The sequence below is a fragment of the Parasteatoda tepidariorum genome, chromosome 7, assembly GCF_982258835.1.
Source record: "Parasteatoda tepidariorum strain Cologne lab strain chromosome 7, Ptep-v5.0, whole genome shotgun sequence".
Classification (NCBI taxonomy): domain Eukaryota; kingdom Metazoa; phylum Arthropoda; class Arachnida; order Araneae; family Theridiidae; genus Parasteatoda; species Parasteatoda tepidariorum.
In genome coordinates this window covers 29,707,263-29,730,428 of record NC_141761.1, presented here as the reverse complement: position 1 = coordinate 29,730,428, position 23,166 = coordinate 29,707,263, and the positions used below count along the sequence as shown (strand labels likewise).

General features: G+C 31.3%; 2 protein-coding genes across 2 annotated transcripts; both read left to right on the top strand.

Moving 5' to 3' along the window:
- Window positions 1–2,204: 2,204 nt before the first annotated feature.
- LOC147806974 (uncharacterized) lies at window positions 2,205–18,475 on the top strand. The gene is made up of 10 exons (XM_087167597.1): window positions 2,205–2,297; window positions 6,715–6,818; window positions 8,528–8,634; window positions 10,233–10,387; window positions 11,940–12,020; window positions 12,145–12,217; window positions 16,048–16,205; window positions 17,439–17,485; window positions 17,560–17,634; window positions 18,335–18,475. The coding sequence occupies exons 1-10, from the start codon at window positions 2,292–2,294 to the stop codon at window positions 18,444–18,446; spliced, it is 918 nt and encodes a 305-aa protein (XP_087023723.1). The 5' UTR covers window positions 2,205–2,291; the 3' UTR covers window positions 18,447–18,475.
- A 2,834-nt stretch (window positions 18,476–21,309) lies between these two features.
- LOC147806973 (uncharacterized) lies at window positions 21,310–22,585 on the top strand. The gene has a single exon (XM_087167599.1). The coding sequence runs from the start codon at window positions 21,385–21,387 to the stop codon at window positions 22,144–22,146; it is 762 nt and encodes a 253-aa protein (XP_087023725.1). The 5' UTR covers window positions 21,310–21,384; the 3' UTR covers window positions 22,147–22,585.
- The last annotated feature ends 581 nt before the right edge of the window (window positions 22,586–23,166 follow it).

Genomic DNA, 23,166 nt, shown 5'->3' with positions numbered 1-23,166 from the left:
TTTGGAATCGAAGAAACAAATTTTTTTTCCTATCAACTTTCATCTGATGTTGATGTCTTCTTGGGCTGGTTCGAACTTTTTCTCGTATCCTTTTTGCAAATTTTTTTTTACATTTATCCTAAAATAATTTCTTTAATTTTTATTGATTAATAAAAAAAAAGTGCTCATGTAAATAACAAAGTCATAGATTATGATTTTAAAAATTTTTTTTCTAATACTTGATGTTTCAATTGAAACAATTATTTTTTATACATTGATCGTATTTACTGTTGAAATTTTTTTTCAGTGAACTGATTGTTTTGATTGGCATAAGAAATATTTAGAAAAATTATTTTCATATTTATTGTTTTATGTGTTACAGTTTCTATGATTTATTGATTAGTTGAATTTATATTTTTGTTTTACTATAGTGTTTAGGGTGAAGATAAAAATGCCATTAAAGTGTTTTTTTTTTTTCCTCTTCAACGAAATTGATGAAGGTCGACGTTGGAGAGTAGGTTGTTCATATTTTTTTTTAGACATCAGAGATTAGCCGTGATCTAAACTTTTTATTATGAATAATTCAATAGCATATTATTAATGATTAGATTGCATTTCTAGTGTTTATATTATTTTTTTTATATAATAATGATTCATATTTTTTATATAATAATGATTTTATATAATTTTTTATATAATAATTATGATATAATATTGTTATTTATAGTGCATTTAAAATGTTTTTGATGGAAACAAATGTGGTTCAAACGTCAATTATACTAGTGACGGCAAACAAAATTAATTTTTTTTAAAACTTTTGTTACAAATGATTTTTTCAGATTTAACCACGCAAAATTCTAAATTTTTCAGTACTTTCTTTTGAACCTAACGATGAAGAGTTTTCAAATAAACTTAAAGAAATTTGTAATTCTTTTACTTTTTCGGAAATGGTCAAAACTAAATATTCCTATTTAAAAAATGTGAAAGCTTATTTGTTACCCAAACAAAAGGACAGTTAACACTAAACAAAATTTGTGAGTTTCTCTTATTACGATAGGCGAAATTTTTAACTCACCAAGTTTTTATACTTGATACTAATTTACCATATGCTTTAGTAGGACTGCAGACTTGCAAGGATTTTTGTTTGTTTATTGATTGTGTCGGGCCAGTTGTTACTCTATTTGGTAAGAGACTGATCATCTCAGCTAATTTTAAAAGTGACAACTTATCTTTGCACATTAGACAGCAGAATTCTCAAAATGTTAAGGTCAAAAAAGATGTTTCAGTAAAAGTAAACAGCGAAAAAATAAAAATGATGAAAAAGATGTTTCAGTAAAAGTAAACATCGAAAAAATAAAAGTTAATGATGTTTCTGTGGAAGTAAACATTGAAAAAATAAAAAGAAAGAATGTCCAAAAAGTTCAAATGATTCGAAAATAGATCTAGGTAATGGATGCGTACATTATCAGGTTAATATCGACGGAAAAAAAGGTAACAAAAATAAAAAGAAAAATAGGAAAAAGAAAGAATGATCAAGAAACCGATTACAAAAAAAAAAAATAAAAGAATAATTTAAGTAAACACAATTTTGAAATAGTTCATGTATCAAAGCTTAGGAAATATCACAACCCACAAAATGTTGAAATTAAATCATGAATAGTTATATTTCATCTGTCTTATATTTCATATCATCTGTCTTATATTTCATATGCCTTATGACGAGACCATAGGAAAACGACGACTTAAGCGGAGTGACGACTTAATGAGGTTTTACTGTATATCCTAAAAGATAGCATGAATTGAAGTTTTGACTGGCGTGTTTAACATTTAAAAGCTTTTCATTTGTTTTGGAAGCATATTTGTGAAATTTGATAACGAAATAAAACGGAACTATATGAAGTCGCGGATGATTACTTGTATCTAATACCACAATGATCTTTTTTGCAACTTGCCATGGAGTATAAATACATTTAATTGTATATAAAACTTCTTTTCAGATCCTTATTGGAAGAAACTTTGAAAATTATTTCGCAAGAATTGAAAATAAATAGTGACATATCAATTGAAAGCGTGATGAATATCCAAATCGTTCCTTCTCTGGTTCCTCAGCAAGAATTGTGTCAATCTAAATTGATTACCGCACATTCCAATCTAAATATTGATTATACTTATTGGATTGACTTCTTAACTGTGAGATATTTAAATTCATTTCAATAACGTTTTCTGGATTTAAAAGTTTTTTTGATAATTGATTTTTTTCTCTCTTTCTTTAGTATATTAGAACAGATGGAAAACAACAGAAAACTCGAATTATGCTCGTAAGTTGACTCTGCAATTAGAGACATTCATTAAAACAAGATAGTCTTACGGTAAAATAGTTCAGTTCATATTTTCAAAAAGGTAATTGGGGGGAGGAAGACGTAATTTAATTTAAAAATGTTCTTAAAATATAATTAAAAATATTAAAAAACGCAAGTGAATATCTATATATATATTTCTCTTACACGGCGACCAAAAAAAGTCTCATTACAACTCTCCAACTCTGTCGATAGAAAATCGACCAATGATTGCCGTTAAAAATGTCACATGCTAAATCTACTGAGGTGGCTCAACATATAGCGCTTTTAAAAACGGAAACGGAAATAACCAGAGAGAGCATTCTCACCTGCGGCAATCTCATACTATTAAGCTAGGCAGAAGTGAGTAGTCTTTCTCGATAGATATCTATTTTCGTATTTTGTCGAAAGCGCTTTTTTTTCACGAACTTATTTGACGATTTTTGATTTATATCACGAATTTATTTGTTTTATTATTGTTATTAGTTATTCATTGAAAAATGAGTCTCAGTCGTGCTGTTACGCTTTAAGATTTTATACTATAGAGATTTCTAATAGGTTTAACGAATTACTCATTATTTGAATTCAATTTATTCAATTTATTATTTGAATTCAATTGAAATCATTATTTGAATTCAAATTTATTTTAATGACTTAGTATTTACTAAAAAGATGTAATTTTTTTTTTTTTTTTAAAGTTGTTATATGGATTTGAATGATTGTTTTGAATTCTTAGAATTTTGTGCATTTGCAATGTACCTAAGTTAGTAGCGAGTGAAGCGAGCTTGGTTTACGGAAGCAAACCATTTAAGATTGCGTAGCAATTTTCGGAGTATGGCGAGCGTCAGCGAGCAGGGGGCGCAGTCCACTAGTGTCTAATACTAGTTGAAAAAAATTTAGAATTGAAATGCTTACAAACTTTTAATTTCAAATACAGGGGAAATTGAAGTAAAATCAGGTAGTATTTAAAGGCCTGATCAACTAACTTAGATACTGACGCATTAAATCATAATATCCATTGTTTGTACAATATATCATTCCTGAAAAGTCAAATATATACTACTTTTTGTACAAATGATTTCTTTAAAAATTACTAGTTACCCACTAGAGGGTAAGACCGGGAACACGTGTTAATTCTAGGAAAATTTTGAAATACTAGAATTTCAGTGAAGAAGTAGCATTTATATTTCATATGACAATTTAAGAATATTAAGCAAGTAATTTACATGTGATGTAGTCAAGGCCGTACGTAAGTGGGAAAAGAGAGCGGGGCAATTATCTTCGGCCCTGGGACTGCTGAGGATTATTTATAACTGTTTTTATATACAATTATCCTCGAATAAGCGAGTTTTATAATTGTATGCAAAAATGTTTCGATTTGCTAAAGTAGCTCTGCTCTTTCTTCTAAACTATTGGAACTTTATTTTCCAAATTACGGCTACTCTCTATAATGTGAGAGTCAATGTGTGGGTAATCAAAGAAAGTACGTTTTTGTGCCAGATTTCGAAACTTGAAATGTAGTCAGCATATTAATTATCATATATATATAAAATTAAGCACATACAGGGTGCCCCAAAACTCATAGTGCATACGTTAAAGAGTGATAGAACGCAAGTAGACAAGCACAAATCACCATACAATCCATGATCGAAATCATTATAGAGCAGAATACATGCTGTGTCGGGAAATGATGAGAATGACAGAGATGAACAGGACTGAGATAGATGAAATGAAAAGAAACTGATGAAATTACGAAAAACATTTCATTCAACAACATGAAATTAAATAACACAAAGTCCCCAATCTCAGGAATTGCTCAAAGTTGCACCCGCCAACATTAACGCAGGCTTCACACCGTCAAAGGAGTTACAGCTGTACAGTAGCGAAAACACCGGTCATTTCTCTAATGGTGTCAGCAGCTAGGCATATCAGAGCAACAAGGTATTCAGCAGAATCTATGGGACCATCATCACAGATGAGGCTCTTCATATGACCCCAGAAGAGAAAATCCTTACATAACAAACTGGGTGAGTGGGCTGGCCAGTTGATTGGACCGCCACGAACTTCCCATCGCCCCGGATACTATCGGAGATATCTATCTCAGTTACGCCCGAATGATATCTATCGGAGTTACGCCCATCTGCACTGTAATTAACTGGTGCCCCATCATGTTGGAACCACATGTGTCGTGTGGTGTGTGCTGGAACACGGTTTAGTTCTTCTGGCTACACTTGCAAAGACACAAGGTATGAATCTCCATCCAGGTGTGTTAATAGCAGGTATGGCCCAATCAGAGGATCATGCACGATTTCGGCCCAAACATTTAGAGCGAAACGTTGCTGGAGCGAATGTGGACGTATTGCGCGAGGGTTTTCAGTTGCCCATACATGCTAGTTGAGGACATTTAAAATATCCTTACTTGTGAATGTCCTTTCGTTCGTGAGCAACACAAGTGTACAAAATTCCGGGTCCACAGCCGTCTATTGAAGAAACTATATGGCAAAATTGTCATATGTCTGGTAATCTGATGGTTCCAGTCCTTAAACTCTCCGCACATGGTGGGGACAATTCCTCCATTTCGCAGCATTTGCCACATCGCATTACAAGAAACGTGAACGGCCTGGGACAGTGCCCGCGTGCTAGATTTAGGCCTCTCGCTGATACGATGCTCAATGTCGTCCGTTACAGATGACGTTCTTATACTCCTGCCACGTCCGGTATCCTGCATGCATATCGAAAAATAACCCCTTTCTCAGAGTTGTAGGTGTAGTCGTTGAAATGTCCTAGCATCAGGGGACGCATCTTGTAAGAAGATGCTCTGGATATAATCTTTAAGCTTTCCTTGCATAGCCGCCAGCAGCTCCGTACACGTAATGCATCTCTGCCTTCTTCTGGTTTGAGTACGCATCTATCTCATCGGTGATTCACAGAGCGAATGAAAGACAGCTTTTCTGAACAGACTTTTTATAGCGGTCGCTGGGAAACACTCTCTAGAGTGTTACGACTTGCATTCGGTCCATGGATTGTGTGGTAATTTGCACTTGCCTAATTGTGTTCTATCAACCATTAACTTAATTACCATGAGTTTTGGGACAGCCTGTATAAGATTGAGTGCTTAATGCGTGAAAATTTGATCATTACCCCATTAGTTTAGGGTATTCTCTTTTTTTTTAATTTTGTACACTACATTTATCGGGAGTTGTACAGAAAGAAAACCAAGCAAATTGAGATAAAAAGCTATTTCTGAGGGAATTTAATTGGGAAGGGGGATGGGCACACTTAAGGGAAATCGAGTATGGTGTTGTGAAAAAGATTTACACCTACACATTAGTACTCATATTAATGGTAACTTAAACACTTTTCACCTTGATCCTCAGCACACGGTTCAGGGAGCCAATAAATATTAAAGGTATGATATTCAGTCCATTTTTCTTCCTACTGTCTTGTATTCAAGTAGACCTTTTCCCCAATTCACTTATTAAAATAAATAAAGTAGAACTTAAGTTTCGTACGAATTGTGGGGATGAGAAATCTATATTACTAAGTTTTAAACTGAACTATATTATTAATTTTTTATTATTTTCATTTAAACTAAATATGAACTGTATTATTTATTTTTAAACTATATTATTAATTTTTAACCAGTTGACTATTTATGTCAAGAATCCTTTACCAAACTTTTGTTATACAAGTCGAGAATAGTAGGAAAAAATAGGTTAACACAATCGTAATAATTTTTTATCTGTGCATTTGTTAAACCTGTGAGTTGCATTGTTAATTTCTGAAAAATTAGAATTGAATTAAATTAGCAGCCATTTTATGGCTCTAATTTATTTAGAATGGCACTTTATTCTTCGAACATTTTGATTTTAATATTTGGAAAGTCAAGTGGTTTTATGAATAGTGCGGAAGTTTTAGATTTAAAAACTTATTTAAGGTCATCTGTATGTTTACAACATTTTTCTCTGGCAAATCATTAAGTATGGCGATTTTCAATAGAATTTTATTGTAAACAGCTTCCAATCGTACCCATATATTCTAAAGCTGATATTTCTAAGCTAATTAAAATGTAGCATTTAGAACATTCTTCTGAGCTTATCTTAAGTCCGGTTAACTCTCAAGCTATGCTAACATACCATTAAGATTATGCCAACTTTCTTTATATCTGGAGTAAATTGGTATCAATAAAGTGACTTTCTAAAAAATCTTTGCCAGTTATGAAGAGCTTCAAGACATGGAATTTTGTCCTCACTTTATTGTAAAGCTGGACTGCTATCCTCTGTAGCGATCCCCTTGTCATCAAAAACTAAATATTATTCTCATCCTTCTCCAGTTATCTCTATTATTAGTACTCATAGTAAAGTAACAAGATTTTTTAATACTATTATAATCTTTGCAGGAACCATCAATGAACTCTAGACTCTGCTTTAAGAGTGAAAATTTACGAATGATTTCTTTATCTTCTTGGAATATTGAACAAAATCAAGATTCTACTTCCAACTGGTAAAATTTATAACTTCTTTTAGCAGGTCATTTTTGCTGTTTATCAAATAAATTATCATTTTAAGTTTTAGGCTAAAATGAAATATTAATGATGTGTAGATTAAGTTTTTGAAAAATAAATATTAAATGTACTAGGGATCAGTAATTAAAGTTGGCATTGTGATTGAACTGTTAATTTTCATCAATTCTTGCTGTAAAGTTTTCGATTCGGATTGCTTACATTTGACAACTTTAATTCGACGCAATCTTCATTTTTCTTATAAATACCCTTAATGCACTCAAACCAAGCATACAAGCAACCAAACATTATACTACTCCTAAAACATATAGGGTAAGATTGGGTAACAAGGAACCTAATTGAGGGGGAAATATAATTCAGACTAAATATATTTCAGAGGCGAGAAGATAATATTAAAAAAAAAACAGTTTAATTATAACTAATTTGAAATTTTATAATTTGCCATGTAAAATTACATTATTTAAAATGATACAAAAAATTGTATACCTTATAATTTAAGTTTTTCGTTTATTATTAAATAAAATAATAAAAAATAACAAATATTTACTCAAATATTTTGTGCGATAGAATTATCTTTAGATAAACAAATTTTATAATTGTGTGCAAAAATGTTTCAATTTACTTAAGTTCTCGAGAAACATACGTAAAAGGTAAAATTAATATCAAAAGATCCAAACTTTGGACTGCTCTCCTGACCTAACTATTAGCACCACTTTTTCCAGATTGCGAATGTTTTTTGGGTTAAAAATCCGAATCCGTCGAAAAGAAAGGCGTGTTATTAAATAAAATAATAAAAAATAACAAATATTTACTCAAATATTTTGTGCAATAGAATATCTTTAGATAAACAAATTTTATAATTGTGTGCAAAAATTTTTCAATTTACTTAAGAAGTTCTCGAGAAACATACGTAAAAGGTAAAATTAATATTAAAAGATCCAAACTTTGGACTGCTCTCCTGACCTAACTATTAGCACCACTTTTCCCAGATTGCGAATGTTTTTTGGGTTAAAAATCCGAATCCGTCGAAAAGAAAGGCGTGTTATTAAATAAAATAATAAAAAATAACAAATATTTACTCAAATATTTTGTGCAATAGAATATCTTTAGATAAACAAATTTTATAATTGTGTGCAAAAATTTTTCAATTTACTTAAGAAGTTCTCGAGAAACATACGTAAAAGGTAAAATTAATATTAAAAGATCCAAACTTTGGACTGCTCTCCTGACCTAACTATTAGCACCACTTTTCCCAGATTGCGAATGTTTTTTGGGTTAAAAATCCGAATCCGTCGAAAAGAAAGACGTGTTATTAAATAAAATAATAAAAAATAACAAGGCGTGTTTATTCACGGAAAGTACGTTTTTATGTCTGATTTCGTAATTTAAAATATCGGTTGCACTAAGCATACTTGGGGTGAGTCCTTTGAACCTTTAAGATTGAGTTCTAGAACGTAAAGATCCGATCATTAGATCAAAAGTCAATCAGGGCGGTTCGTTTTTTATTTTGTGCACTATACACTGAGCAAAATAATAATAATAATGAACACCTGGAATAAATTTTGATTTCACGGTCGGATTTCTACATACTACATACTTATCCTGTCACTTGAATATAAATTATTCAAAGTGATGTTTTTTGTTTCTTCTTCTGTATATACTTGGAAAATACTCTCTTGCTTTTCTTTAGGGCAAGTTTGCAAGAAAATATTCCGGTACCATATTTTTCGTCTAATATCAGAGGGATTGTTATAAATTTCCTTGTAGCAGATGAGGTGCAATCCTTTATCGAAAAAGGTATGAGAATTTTCTTGTTCTTATACTGACTTGCTTTGAATATGGGGTTCTGGCAATTTAATAAACGCTGTTTCACATAGAATGTCAGTATTTATTTTTAAAAAATAAGTACCAGTGGTGTTATGAGAAATTTTTTTTATTTGCCTTTAGTGAACTCTATCTCATTTTTTTACAATGCTTTAATTATTTCGCTTTCGTGTCTGTGAGGATTAAATCTTGCAATCAAATTTCACTTTGCAGCTAGCTAGAGCACTAAAATATCTTCTAGAGTTCTGTGCTTCTTAACAACGCATATTTCTATCTTTTTCAGACCGTTTCTAGTATAATTTATATTGCCATGTTATCGATAATATAAATTTATTGATAGTCAATATTTTGGCATTGTTTCAATAAACTTTTGCTGTAATTTTGCCGATCTATATAGCTTTGATTTTCTACTGAGAGAGAAAATAATGAATATATATTTAAACACCATAAATCAATGCTTTAATCCCAGAACCAAGTCAAAAAATTATTTCCTTTATTTAACTGATAAAGAAGCTTAGAAAGCTTTTACTAGAAGTTTAAAATTGACCACAATAAGCCAAATCGATGGTACTTTAATGTTCATTAAATGTTGATATAAATGAAAATTTGTCAAACATCTATAGCAACTTATCTACTACTAGGTTACGCGATTTCCTCTATCTCTACACTTTCATGTTATCATGGTTACGGCGAATCTTCCGTTTTATCTACTGCAGTAAGTTTCAAAAGAAATTGGAATATGATTACAAAAGGGAAAAACAAGATTTTCCGTATCCATGGAAACGGAGAACGAGAAAGCATGGTGAAAAAATCGTGTGACTGGCTATAGTAACCCTAATTAATGAACATTTTAATGCTTGTTAAAATTTTATGTGGATATAAATTTGTCAAAAATCAATAGCAAGGCATCTACTGCAATACACTACTCTTTGCATAATTTTTCTCAAAGATACACGACTTCCACACTTTCTCTCTCTCTCTCTCTCTCTCTCTCTCTCTCTCTCTCTCTCTCTCTCTGTTATCATGGTTGCTGAAAATCTTGTTTTTTCCCCACGGTATTACATTTCAGTAAGAATTGGAATATACTTATGTGGGGGAAAAAAGCTAGATTCGCCGAAAACATGGTTTGATTTGATTTCTTCATTTACGTCGCACCTGCACAATGGTCTACTGGCGACGGTCTGGGAAACATCCCCGAGGATGATCTGAAGACATGTCATCACAATTTTGATCCTCCGCAGAGGGGATGGCACCCTCGCTTCGGTAGCCCGACGACCTGCACGCGAAGTCGAGCACTTTACGGTAGAACAGTTAAACGAGGTCCCTACGCAGACTGATCCAAGTGGTCACCCACCCGCGCACTGGCCGCAGCCAGTGATGCTTGACTTCGGTGATCTACTTGGAACCGTGTCTTAACGATCAGTCCACTGCGGGACTCCGAAAACAGGGAAACGAAAGAGGGGAAGAGTAGAGAGTGGACTAATCATGTAACCTTCATTTGCATATTCTATTTATAAAGAGCATAAGTGTGATAAATAAAATAATTAATTCGATGATTTTTTTTATTCTAGGTAATGTAGTTCACTTAAAAGGCAAAAGTGGTCCAATTGAAGTAAAAATTTCTTTACAATCACCGACTAAATCTACAAGATGTTTTGAATCCACAGAAATCATTTTGGCTGAGAAATACGGTGCATATTCATACAGAGATGAAGCAAGCAATAAGGTAATTGTTTACATTTTGAAAATCTTAGCATGGTTCTTAAAGGTCCCGCAGTGGACTGTTCGTTAAGACAGATCACCGAAGTCAAGGGCGAGGGGTGTTGCTTAGTGGGCAACGGAGTTCCTGTGCACTGTGGCACGTCAATAGCCCATTGTGCAGCTCTAATGCGATGTAAATGAACTACAACTACAACAGCATGGTTCTTATGAGGAATTTTTCATTGTTGAAATCAATCTTGTCAGATTAAATCATTGGATACTTGTTAATATTAAATCATCAAATACGTTTACCGTGAATTCTTCAGCTTACTTTAAGAGTTAAAAACCATTCAAAATCTGTTATTTAATTATAGGTTTAAAACTCACTTTAGAATGGAAAAGGTGGATTGAGACGAGATATTTTTTGGCTATGAATCGCATAGATCGTCACTATGTCAACCATTAATACGACGGCAGTTGATTATGAAAATGATTGTTGATATAGCGACAGAAGAAGTTTCATATAAAAGTACTTCTTAATATATGAATTGACGTAATATATGAATTTCTAAATCGATTTTTTTTTAATTTTAGTATAATTTTCTTCTTTTTGAAGTAATTTTTTTTTTTTTTAGTAAGCATTGAAAATCAACGCGAGTAATGACATTGTAACTTTTAATTACTAGCCGTAAGGAACGGGCATTGTAGCTTTTAATTGCTAACTACCATTTACCTAGCAAATGTAAAAATAAAATATTAGTTTCCGGCTGATCCGCTATATTAGTGATCACCTAGTCCACTTTTTTTAGAAGAGTAAAACTTCAAGTAGTATCTCGATATTTAAGACCTAGAAAAAAATAATTAAAAAAATTTTTTAAAAAATACGTGTTTCAGTAAAATATTTATTTATAAAAAAAGCTCTATGGCTTAATACAACCTATTCTAACATTAACAAAATTACCTTAATTAACCTAATGGCATTGAAAGTCCCCGTTCGGACGATTTACTTTTGAGTCATGGTGGCTCGGAGAATAGAGCTCTCGCCACCTAATGGGGTAACTCGAGCTCGATACAATGGTTGCTCGATACGAATCCCGCACCCGGCTCGCACTGTCTGCAGTGCTGACGTGAAATATCCTCAGTGGTAGACGGATCATGGATTAGAGTTCCGTTATTGCCTGGCTAACTTTGGGATGTTTTCGTAGTTTTCTTCTCCATGTAACGCAAATGCAGATCCGTTCCATCATAAAGTCCTAAACCAAAGCAAATTTCTCTCAATGCTTGATCAGTCTTCTGGATTGGGTTCAAAGTTGAACGATAGTAGCTGTGAACTCAAAATTGGAACGACTGTTACAAAAAATATAAAAAAAATAGCACTTTAGAAGGATTCGTTCCGTAGAACAGCTAATTCAGCTATAATTTGTTTGTAATTTAATAATCCGGAGAATAAAAATTTCGGCAATTGAAACTTCATAGTTAATTTATGGGGTAGCTGAATGTAATTGAAAATATTTTTTTTATTTAATTTTGACACTATTTTTACGATTTTTCTAATAATTCGTTTTTCTGTATTTAAGGATCTTTTGGTAAAACTGCATTCCATCTTCATTGCTTGCGACAACATGGAAACAGGATTTTGGACAGCCAAAATAAGTCAAGTATAAAAAAAAAGTTTTGTTTAAAAAAAATTACTCATAGCTTTTTTTCTGTTTTTTTTTTTTTTTTTTTTTGTGGACTGTTTTTTTCGTAGACTTTTATTCTAATAAATAGTGTTTTTTCTAGACTCATCCAAGAATTTCAAGAGAATATATTTTGCAATTCTATGTACTGGATTTGTCCGATCAAACTAATGTGGGTAAGAATGTTTTACTACGTTAATTGTTTACTACTATCTTTTTCTTGCCCTTCTTAGATAAAAATTTAAACTTTTCGTCACAATTTTTATTAAAAGAAATATATATATATATATATATATATATATATATATATATATATATATATATATATATATATATATATATATATATATATATATATATATATATATATATATATATATATATATATATATATATATATATATATATATATATATATATATATATATATATATATATATATATATATATATATATATATATATATATATATATATATATATATATATATATATATATATATATATATATATATATATATATATATATATATATATATATATATATATATATATATATATATATATATATATATATGACGCCCGGTGGTTGAGCGGTAGCGCTTCGCGCTGTCGTGCCACAGGTCTCTGGTTCGATCCTCGGACCGGGCAAGGCTGACTCAGCCTTTCATCCCTTCAGTGGGTCGATAAATGAGCACCACGTATGCTTGGGAACTATAGTCCATTCCACCTTAAGTTGGCACTGGAGAGAAAGGTAGGTAGACCGGATTACATGGAAACTGGGTTGCTCTTTAAGTCAGTACGGGGATGAGGTAGCAACAAAGGGAGAGAAAGTGGCCAGTATTGGCGTTTAAAAAAGCAAAACGCCGATTTTTTTTTTAAAAACCAAGAATCGTACTAAAATTTTGTACAGAATACGGAAAAGAGCACGATTTTTTAGAGCATTTCTCATAATTATTATTTTAAGATACTAGTTGTAAGCTGATTTCTTAATTAGTATTTAAAAAGCAGATTTTCTTACTATGATTTTTTAACTAAACGAAACTAATTTTAAACAGAAAAATATATATATATATATTTAAAAATATTCTTTTTTGTTGAAATCTAAGTAAAAAAAAAAGAAATGCATGCAAAAATACTTTGCTTTAAATATTTATTTTTATATTCTTATTTTTTGTTGATTAATGTACATTATTTTATCCCACATTGGTGATTTGTTGGGGAAGGAAAAGTCATCATAGGCTGGAAATTATTGATCATGAAAAAGATCATACTTATGTTTTATAATACTTACTGTTTTTTTTTTCTTATTATAATTTTTTAATTATACGAAACTAATTTTAAACAAAAAAAAATGTATTTAAAAAGATTCTTTTTTGCTGAAATCTAAGTAAAAAAAAACGAAATGCATAGATGCGCATAAATACTTTGTTTTAAATATTTATTTTTATATGCTTATTTTTTGTAGATTAATGTACATTAATTGTTGTTAATGTACATTAGTTGTCATTGGTGTTTTGTTGGGGAAGAAAAAGTCAACATAGGCAGGAAATCATTGATCATGAAAAATATCATACCTATGTTTTTTTAATATTTACCGTTCTTATTTTTTATAAATAAAAAATTTAAAAAAAAATTTTCAGAAAAGTTTTTTTTTTTATTATAAAATTTTTTTTTATCTGAAATATATTTGCTTCTAAGAGACAAAAGAACTTACCTGAAAAAAATAATTAGTATTATCCATATGGGGGGGCGTACTGTTTGCCCCCCCCCCATGTTTTCAGCTGCCATATCCCACCCTCTTAGACTCAACAGGAACTCTTTGAATAACATGATAACCACCTATCCTGGTGGTTATCATGTTATTCATTTAATATTTTAACAGTTGACAGTTCCTTCTGCAAACTCTATGTGGGGTAGCCCTGAATTGAATTCAATCCACAATTTCTCATCAGGCGAAATTCTACTTGGATGGGTGGGCGCATTTCTTCAAAAGAAAATACATATTTTGAAATATCAGAACTTTCCTTTACTATTCAGGATCTTTGCAGGTGAAAGGAGGCTTAAGAGAAAAATCCGTATAATTTGCTATTTAAGTACAGTGGAATTAGTCAGCCTCGAAATATTTTGTCAGATACTGAAATATTTTAATATTTTCTACATAAGGGAAAGGATTTCTCAGCTTTTTGGGCTTTGTATTTCAAAAATAATTATTAAAATATTGATTGGTCTAAATTAACCTTTCGATGTTTAAAAAAAATTAATGATTCAAATTTTGCGTCTTTTTTTAAATTATTTCAATTCCTATACATTACATTAGTTTATAAGTAACGGATTAACACTTCTATTATGGAAATTGTATTTCAGATAATATTTAAAAATCCCTTAAATTGAACAAACTAAAAATCTTAAATTTTTACATTATTTAAGTTCCTATGAAAAGCGAATTGTACTTCAGAACTAAACATGGCGCAAAAGACGCAAAATTTGAATCTTTACAGAGATCGATCAAAGCGAAAACAATTTTTTCTTTTGTCGTAAAAAAATAAAAATAAAATCACATGTTGAATTAGCTACACAGCAAATATGCTCAACTGTCATCACTTTAATAATATTCACCTGTCTATTGGGGTGTTTTTTTTTTGTTTTTTTTTTTTTTCATTTAATCTGAGGGGAAAAAACTTTTCATTAAATATTGTACAGATGAGGTTAATATTTAGAAAATTAAATCATCAAATAAAATAAAAAATTAAAAAAAAAAAAACGAAATAAGAACTGCACAAGAGATAGGACACTTAAGCAAAGCCAAGGCGAATGGAAAAGCTGACTGACCAGTGTAGAAACATAGCCAATGAGCCAATTCCTTGGCCTTGAAAACTAATTCAGCGCCAAACTAAAACACCTCCTTCTTCTTTGTACATTCGCTTTACTGAGAAGGTATTTATAAGTTAAATACATTTAAACATGAGAAACTTCTAATGAATGTTTCAAGATATACTTTTCTTACTATGCAACATTTATTTATATTTGTACGCGCATTTAAACTGCAATTAATTCCAAAATAGCGAAGAACTACTTTTCAAAGGCGGAGTATTACATTTCCTACCTTTCTCTCCAGTGCCAACTTAAGGTGGAATGGACTATAAACACTGGGGGCTACGCGTTCGGCTGACCACCTGACCGGAACATCTGCTCCTGCACCCCAGAGCCCAAGGTCAAGAAAACTGAGATGGGCATAGTAGGCCTTGGCCCTCTTTGGGCTGTCACGCCAGTGAGTTTAGTTTATTATATATATATATATATATATATATATATATATATATATATATATAAATTTTTCTCTAAAAAAATGCATAGATTTTGAAGTTTCTGTGCGTATTCCACCGCTCACGTTCGATATGACGAAATAATTCGTCATATATGAACTACTATTGCAATGGGCATCACGACATTGTCATGGAAATCAATTGAGGTGTGATGATACTACTAACTTTACAACTACAATAGTTTTATATGAATTCTAAAACTCATAAATTAAGGCGAATATTAATTATTAAGATATATAAATTAGTTTTAGAGTGTTGACTTTTGATATCTACGCGGTGACATCAGAGGGCAAAAGGTTAAACAATTTAAGTCAACAACAAAAGTATTTATAGATTTACTTTAAAGTGTCGAAGTAAATTTCATTGCTATAAATTTTATGTACTAAAATATTTTTTTTAAAATTTATATTTGTATTATTGTGAATATAAATTCTGAAATTAGTATTAGTTGATATGAAGAAGAGCACGTTTTTAAAATTGTAATTTGCTATTTGTCTTAAAATTAGTAAAAATTAGTTAATAATTTTGAACATTCTTACTGATTTCCATAAACTTTTTTTTTATAAAAACAAAAAATTCCCGAAATTTCCATTCCCCTTTCTCTGTGTTTTGATTAAAGTAAAAATGAAAACTGTGTCGAGATTCAATAATTGTATAATTTTATACCACTTTATATTATAGATGCACTGTCAAAAGACATTGGTTCTCTTTGGAGTTTGAAACATTTTGCATTTATTACAAAAAACGACTCGTATAACTTTTACTCCGATGAAGTCAGACAAAGTTCCAATTTTATTCGTCAAAGGGATTCAACGAAAAAGAAAACTATTTCCAGACAGGTATGAGCAAAAAACTTCATTTACATCCATTTTTGGTTTTAAAAAAATTTATAAGAAAAATTGATGCTGAAAAACTTCCCTAAATATTGTTGATCTACCATCGTCTCTTGAATAAAAAATGATTCAGATTTTAGTTTTACTGAAATAAAGTTGTTATATGTTGTAGTTGAACCCTTTACAACTCAAATCAATAACTTCCAAAACAACATTCGTAAACTTGAGATATTTACAAAATAGAGTTATTCGAATTATGCCGTGTGTGCCATTACTTTCCACCCATATTCTGTATTATTTACAATAGTGTAATTATAATTACATAGTTTGTTTTTTGTGGTTTTTAACCAAACACGACATGACAAACAACATCACTTTATCAGACAAACTCTATTTTTTAAAGAAAAGTGCTTCTTGTAATAATTATAACTGAATTGCGGAACATATTTCTTCTTAATTACTTAATTATTCATTGTGGAATAGTCACTTTATTATTTCTGTCATCAATTACTTCAACGAATGAGTTGCATATTAGTTTTGTAGTTATCAAGGGTGGGATTAGCTATGGTCTATATAATTTACATAGTTCTAAAACTAACTAAACAAATTATCTTGTTTTTAACCAAATATGACAACTTATATTTTGAAGAAAAATACTTGAGTTGTAATAGCGATTAACCGCTGAATTACAAAACTAAAATCACCTTGTACTGAAAAAACTTCATTTGCGCAAATGCAATTTATTATAAATTTATGTTATCAATAAATACTATAATGAATGAGGTCAAGATTATCTTAATTGTTATCAAGCTTTTGAATAGAACAATATTGTGTGAAACATAATAGTTTAATTACATAATTAATTTGCATAGTTTTTCATATTATTCATAAAATTAAGTAAACAAATTATCTTGCGCAGTTTTCGACGAATATTTCTCAAATTTTATAGCAATAATTTTTAATCAATTTTAAATTGATCCAAAAGTTTTGCTTCATTTTATTGAATATTTTCAAAGTCATAGCAAAAAAATTTGAGACAAAAAAATTCTTCTTTTTTTTTATATAAAAATGTCCGTATTTCCATAAATATTTGAGCTAGGCTTACGAAATTTTGTGCAGTTATTGAATATAATAATCAAAAAAGTAGTTCAATTGCTACAAATTCATTACTATTTGTGAATTTAATCAAATTTTAAATATTACTTCCACTTTCATTAATGAACTTTTTATTACAATTAGGAAAAGATTTTAGAGTTAGAAACTTCACCAAGCTTCAACAGAAGAAGGTAATTTTTATTATGATAAAATTAGCAGAACAATGCTAATTTTTCACTGATATTCCTGCACTTCTTTATTTTAGTGATAAGACATATCTTTTCATTTGCGGAGGTGGTCTGATCAGTAGTTTTGCTGTTTTCTTGACAGTCATAGTATTGTAAGTTCCACTTTCAGTTTTTTATCTCTTGGTAATCAACTTAACATTTAAGAACATAAAATAAAAATGTTAAAGGGTATAAATGTTTAAAAGAATTAACTATGTGAATAAAACATTTGAAAATTTTGCATCTCCTTTGCAGTTCTTTAATTGGGTACTTGCACTTCAAGAAGATCACGGATACCCACACATGTGACCTATGGTGTCAGATCGTTTATAAGCGAAATGGTGTGTTAAAGTTGAGCTAAGTTTCTCCACATAAATTAGAATGTTACTTAACGTAAAATTTGTGAAATACAGTGCCGCATCGCAGTTTTTATTTTCGTAACTAAAAATCCTGCGAGAATTTTTGCCAAAAAGTAAGATGAATGATTTATCCCAAAAATATCCAAAATCAAAATATTTTTAAAGAAACGAGATTCAAGAATGTCGCAGCCATAAAGAAAACCCCAACGTCAGAATTTAAAAAAATTCTGAAAGAGAACTTAAAAGTTGTTTCTGAAACTTCGCTCTCCGAGTACATTATAGTAAGTAGAATGGTAAAGGTTATTTCATAGCACATTAAATAGTATGCAATTCACATAATATTTTCGGGAGTTAATTAAATAAATATAGGAAAATAATAGCCGCCTCTTGTACACGGAACAAAGCTTTTAATATATCTTACACTTTAATGTCATTTAATTTTTTTTTTTTGTAGATTCTGTGGCTGGAATTATCGTTTTCATCCAAAGATGGTTCTCTGTTTTGTATCGTTGCTCTGTTTAATCACTGGATTTCAAATAGTTATCATTGTATCAGTTTGTAATTAAATAAAAAAAAACATTTGAAGGACAATAAACCACTGAATCTATCCATAACTTATTTACATTCAAATTTGAGCCAGTTAAGACACTTGAAAAATTAAGTTAAGCCAGTTAAAACACTTTAAACTGTTTAAAGTTATTTTCCAAGACACATTAGAGAAAGAAATATCTTTTATGTACAAAGTGCAGCAGTGAATCAGGAACTTAATATACACAAGGATTACATACAGTGAACTTTACACACACAAGGATGCAAAGTAAACATAAAAGCATTTAATTCTATGAACTGCCTTTATTTTTCAAAAATAACATATTTTTTATGCCCACTATGCCTTACCGAATACGTACGTATGGATTGAGTCACTCAGAAAGAAGTGCAGGTCTATACGGCAGTCAAACATTATGCCGGTACAGAGCGACGTCCACAGTGATTCACTTCCAAAATGGTGCAAGGGCAGTACCATACATTACTCTCTATACCATGAACAGGCCAAAAATAATAGTTCAGACTGAACAGGAAGGCTGAATTTGCCCTGCTCAGACAGGCTCTCTTCTATGATCTGTAAGGAACATTGACTTCTAGGGCTAGCTTATTGAAGTTCTATATGAGATCGTTCACTACCGATACCCAGTTAGTTTATATAAATGGCGCACGTGGCTGGGCTTTTCAAGGAATTTCTTAATACTTAGGATAGGATAAGTGAATGAGATCATACCTAAACAGCATGTTTGCAGCATGCTGTTCTCCTAGAAACCTTCCAGGAATAAGTGTTTATTAGAGGATAATTTATCGTCCCAAAATTTTATAAAAATTTGCATAAGAGTAGTAAGCGTAAGAGGTCCTTGTGAGACCTTCATTGCTGTTAAGGAGGGTCATATCCCATATTAAACCGTTCACAAGTGTCATGTTGCTACATTATTTTCGAACTATCTAGATGTGATGTCTTTAAATTCATAATATTGAGTACCATTACCTTATATTATTATCGTTCTTGTCAAACTTATGTTTATCTTGATTTATGTTTCGCTTGATTGGGCTCACTATTTCTTGGTTTTTTTTCTAAACATAAGTGTTTTCAATAAAATTAATATTACGTTGTTTCGTTTTGCAATTTTTGTTACACTAAAGATTTCTTTATTTTGTATAGATTCTAAACTGTGACAAATATGACTAATTTAAATTCTCTTTATTTAAATTATATTTGCTGCCATTTCATTATGTTTGAATTAGACATTCTTAACAATACATAGTGTGATAATGTTTTTAAAAAATATTCAAAATTGGGAAACTTCATCTCTTTTTAACTGAAATCGCCTTCGGAAGACACGATGCAGTTTGTTCACACATTGAATATTTCAAACTTTTGTTACTGATATTTTTTGGAAAATCCTTAAAAGCTATCGAAAACAAACATAAAACAAACCTGAGGTTTATGTGCTGAGATATATGTATAGAATATAATTAGAGTAATGCATAGAAATAAGCCACAATGGGGCAGTAGTTAAGAGGACACTATACCATAAAAGAAACTTTTTATCACAAATTCTCTTTCACCTCTAAAAAAAATTTATAATTTGAAGTGTAGAAAAAGTGAGTTCAAGCAAAAGGTGAGTAAGCCATGAAGTTTAAAACACTGAAAAGAAATTTTCAAAATATCAAAATGAATACAAAATATGAGAGAATAATTGAGGATTACGTAATGAGGAAGTTTTCGTCCAATAATTCGTTAGAATTTTGATTTTTTTCTTCAGCAGTTGGAACTTCATTGGTTTGCTCTAGGTTTGTCTGAATTCACTTTTTCTATACTTTAAATTTTAAATTAGTTATAGAGGTGAAAGAAAATTTGTGTTACGAAATTTCTCCTCTTCCTCTTAAGGCTGTCATTGTGAAGGATCAGGATTTTGCTCTCGTTGGGTGGTTTGATAGCAGCCAATCTTCAGATGATGGGGCTAATAAAGGCACCCTGAGCGCAATGCTTGCCAATGCTGTTGGTTTCCATAGTGAGGAGACTTATCCTCCATGTCCCTATGACTGACAAACTGACTGTTGCTGGAATGCTTTACATTTTTCGGATATAGAATATAGTATGTGCAGTTAAACCTCGCGTTACGGACACTCCTACAATACGGACGTATTTTTAATTCTCCGTGAATCTTCTATGAATAAACCATTATGTACATTCTCCGCAAAGCGGACACTCTCGTAACCGGACGTCGACAGTCATTTTTGCTCTGAAAGGGTATTTTTTTTTATCTCTTTAAACCGGACACCATTTTTCTAAATATGAAAAAAAAAAACTTTTTCTGTTTTAAATTCCAAGAAAAAAATATGCTACTTTAAACTATTTTTAAAGCGTATAATTTTTTTGCCTTTTACATAACTAAAAATATTGTTAAGTTATTTCACTACTAAAGAATCATGTCACTTTACCTTATCTTTGCAAAGCAAGGAGACAAAATTATACTGCTCGCGTGAAATAATTCGGACTGCAGCATCTCTTCATCTGGAAGACACAGAATATGAAACCCCACAAGCTGAAATGACGACTTAAATGCTCTCAATGCTTCTGTGGTGATAGGTTCGCCGCTCATCGTAAAATAAAGTTTATTTCATATTGTTATCTGTTTGTCTTTAATCAATTGTGTTTTTACTTATTTTTGAAGTGAACTGAAATAAGAGTTCTGACGTCATCATATTAGAATTGTATAAATACCAGCACGCACATGACAGCCTGTCAGTATTTCTCTCATCACCTGCTGTGATGATGTTTCTTGTAAATCAAACCAACTTGTATATAAATGTAAATATGTTTAATAAATATTAGTATCTCAAAGGAGCTATCTTCGCTTACCTCAATGGTGACCCGGATGTCTGACGATACAAGTAACTTTTATTTTTGATCTTTCCTGTGTTTGGTTCTTGGATTAATAGGAAACTGCAACTATGGCGGAATCATCTGCAGTAAAAATTCCCATGTTCAATATCTCTGATCCACACCTGTGGTTCCACATGGTCGAAGCAACTTTCCAGCTTGCGACACCGAAGCCGATTACAGAGAGCAAAACAAAGTTTAACTACTGCCTCGCCCATCTTCCTCCTGAAGTAGCCGCAGTTGTAAGGGACGTCATTATAACTCCTGACGCAGAAGATCCTTTCAAAAAGCTGAAAGAAGAAATTATTGCACGCTGCGGGGAAACAAAGTCCCAGGAAATTCGACGTTTACTTTCCGGAGAGCAACTAGGAGACAGAAAGCCTAGTGAACTCTTGCGCACTATGCAGAGAAGAGCTGAATCCCACGAAATCTCAGATGCCCTACTTTTGGAACTATTTTTAAATCTGCTACCGCAACATGTTCAGTCGATATTGGCCGCAATCCCTTCACTAAATTCAACAAGAGCTGCTGAAATCGCTGATAAAGTAATGAAAGTGTCAACTTCAAGTGAAGTTAGTGAAGTTTCTTCAAACCAACAATGCACCTTTGAGCTTTTAGAAGAAGTTAAAGCACTACGAAAAGAAGTAGCTGCATTGCGGACACGCAGTAGGTCTCGCAACCGGAATTATGCACAGTTTCGTAATCGTCAAAGCCAATCCTCATCTCCACATCGAAACTCCAAAATGTGCTTCTATCATCGGAAATTTAAATCGGATGCTAGAAAGTGTGTCAAACCCTGCATCTACCAGAAAAACCAAGAAAGGCAAGAGTAAGTGCGACTAACATCTTGCCTCCAACAAATTGTCGCCTTTTTGTTAGAGACAGACAATCCAACAAGCAATTTCTAGTGGATACCGGAAGTGACTGCTCTATTATTCCAGCAAATAAAAAAGAAAAAACTCTTTCTCCGATACAAACTTTTAAAGCTGCGAACAAAACCATCATAAAAGTATACGGTAAGAAATTGTTAACTTTAGACTTCGGTCTTAGACGAAAGTTTAATTTTCCATTTTATATTTGTGATATAACTAATCATATTATAGGTGCAGATTTTTTATACTATTTTAATCTTAAACCTAATATTAGAAAACGTTGCTTAAATGATATTACTACTAATTAAAATTCTCATTGTATTTTTAAAAATTCTGACATTATTTCAATTAAAACTGTTCATGGTGAAAATTTTTATGAAAAATTGTTAAACGAATATCCTGAAATAACGAAACCTATTTGCTCAGACCAAATTGTTAAGCATAATGTTGTATATCCTATAGAAACTTTTGGTTCACCAGTTTTTGCTAAACCTCGGCGTCTAGCGCCCGATAGGCTAAAAATAGCAAAAATGGAATTTCAACATATGTTAGATTTAGGCCACATGCGCCCATCCAAAAGTAATTTTTCATCACCTTTACATTTAGTTCCCAAGAAAAATAGTTTGGACTGGCGTCCAGTAGGTGATTATCGAGCTTTAAACGCTCAAACTGTTAAAGATAAATATCCAATTCCTAATATTATGGATTTTACTAGTGAACTACATGGAACTAAAATATTTTCTCACGTTGATTTAATTCGAGCTTTCCATCAAATACCTATAGCCCATGAAGATGTACATAAAACTGCAATAATAACTCCTTTCGGATTATTCGAAAGTACTCGTATGCAATTCGGACTTCGCAATGCAGCCAGTACTTTCCAACGCTTTATTGACGAAGTAACTAGAGGCTTGGAAGGCGTTTACGCTTTCATAGATGATATATTAATAGCTTCCGAAACCCCCGAAGAGCATATAAAAT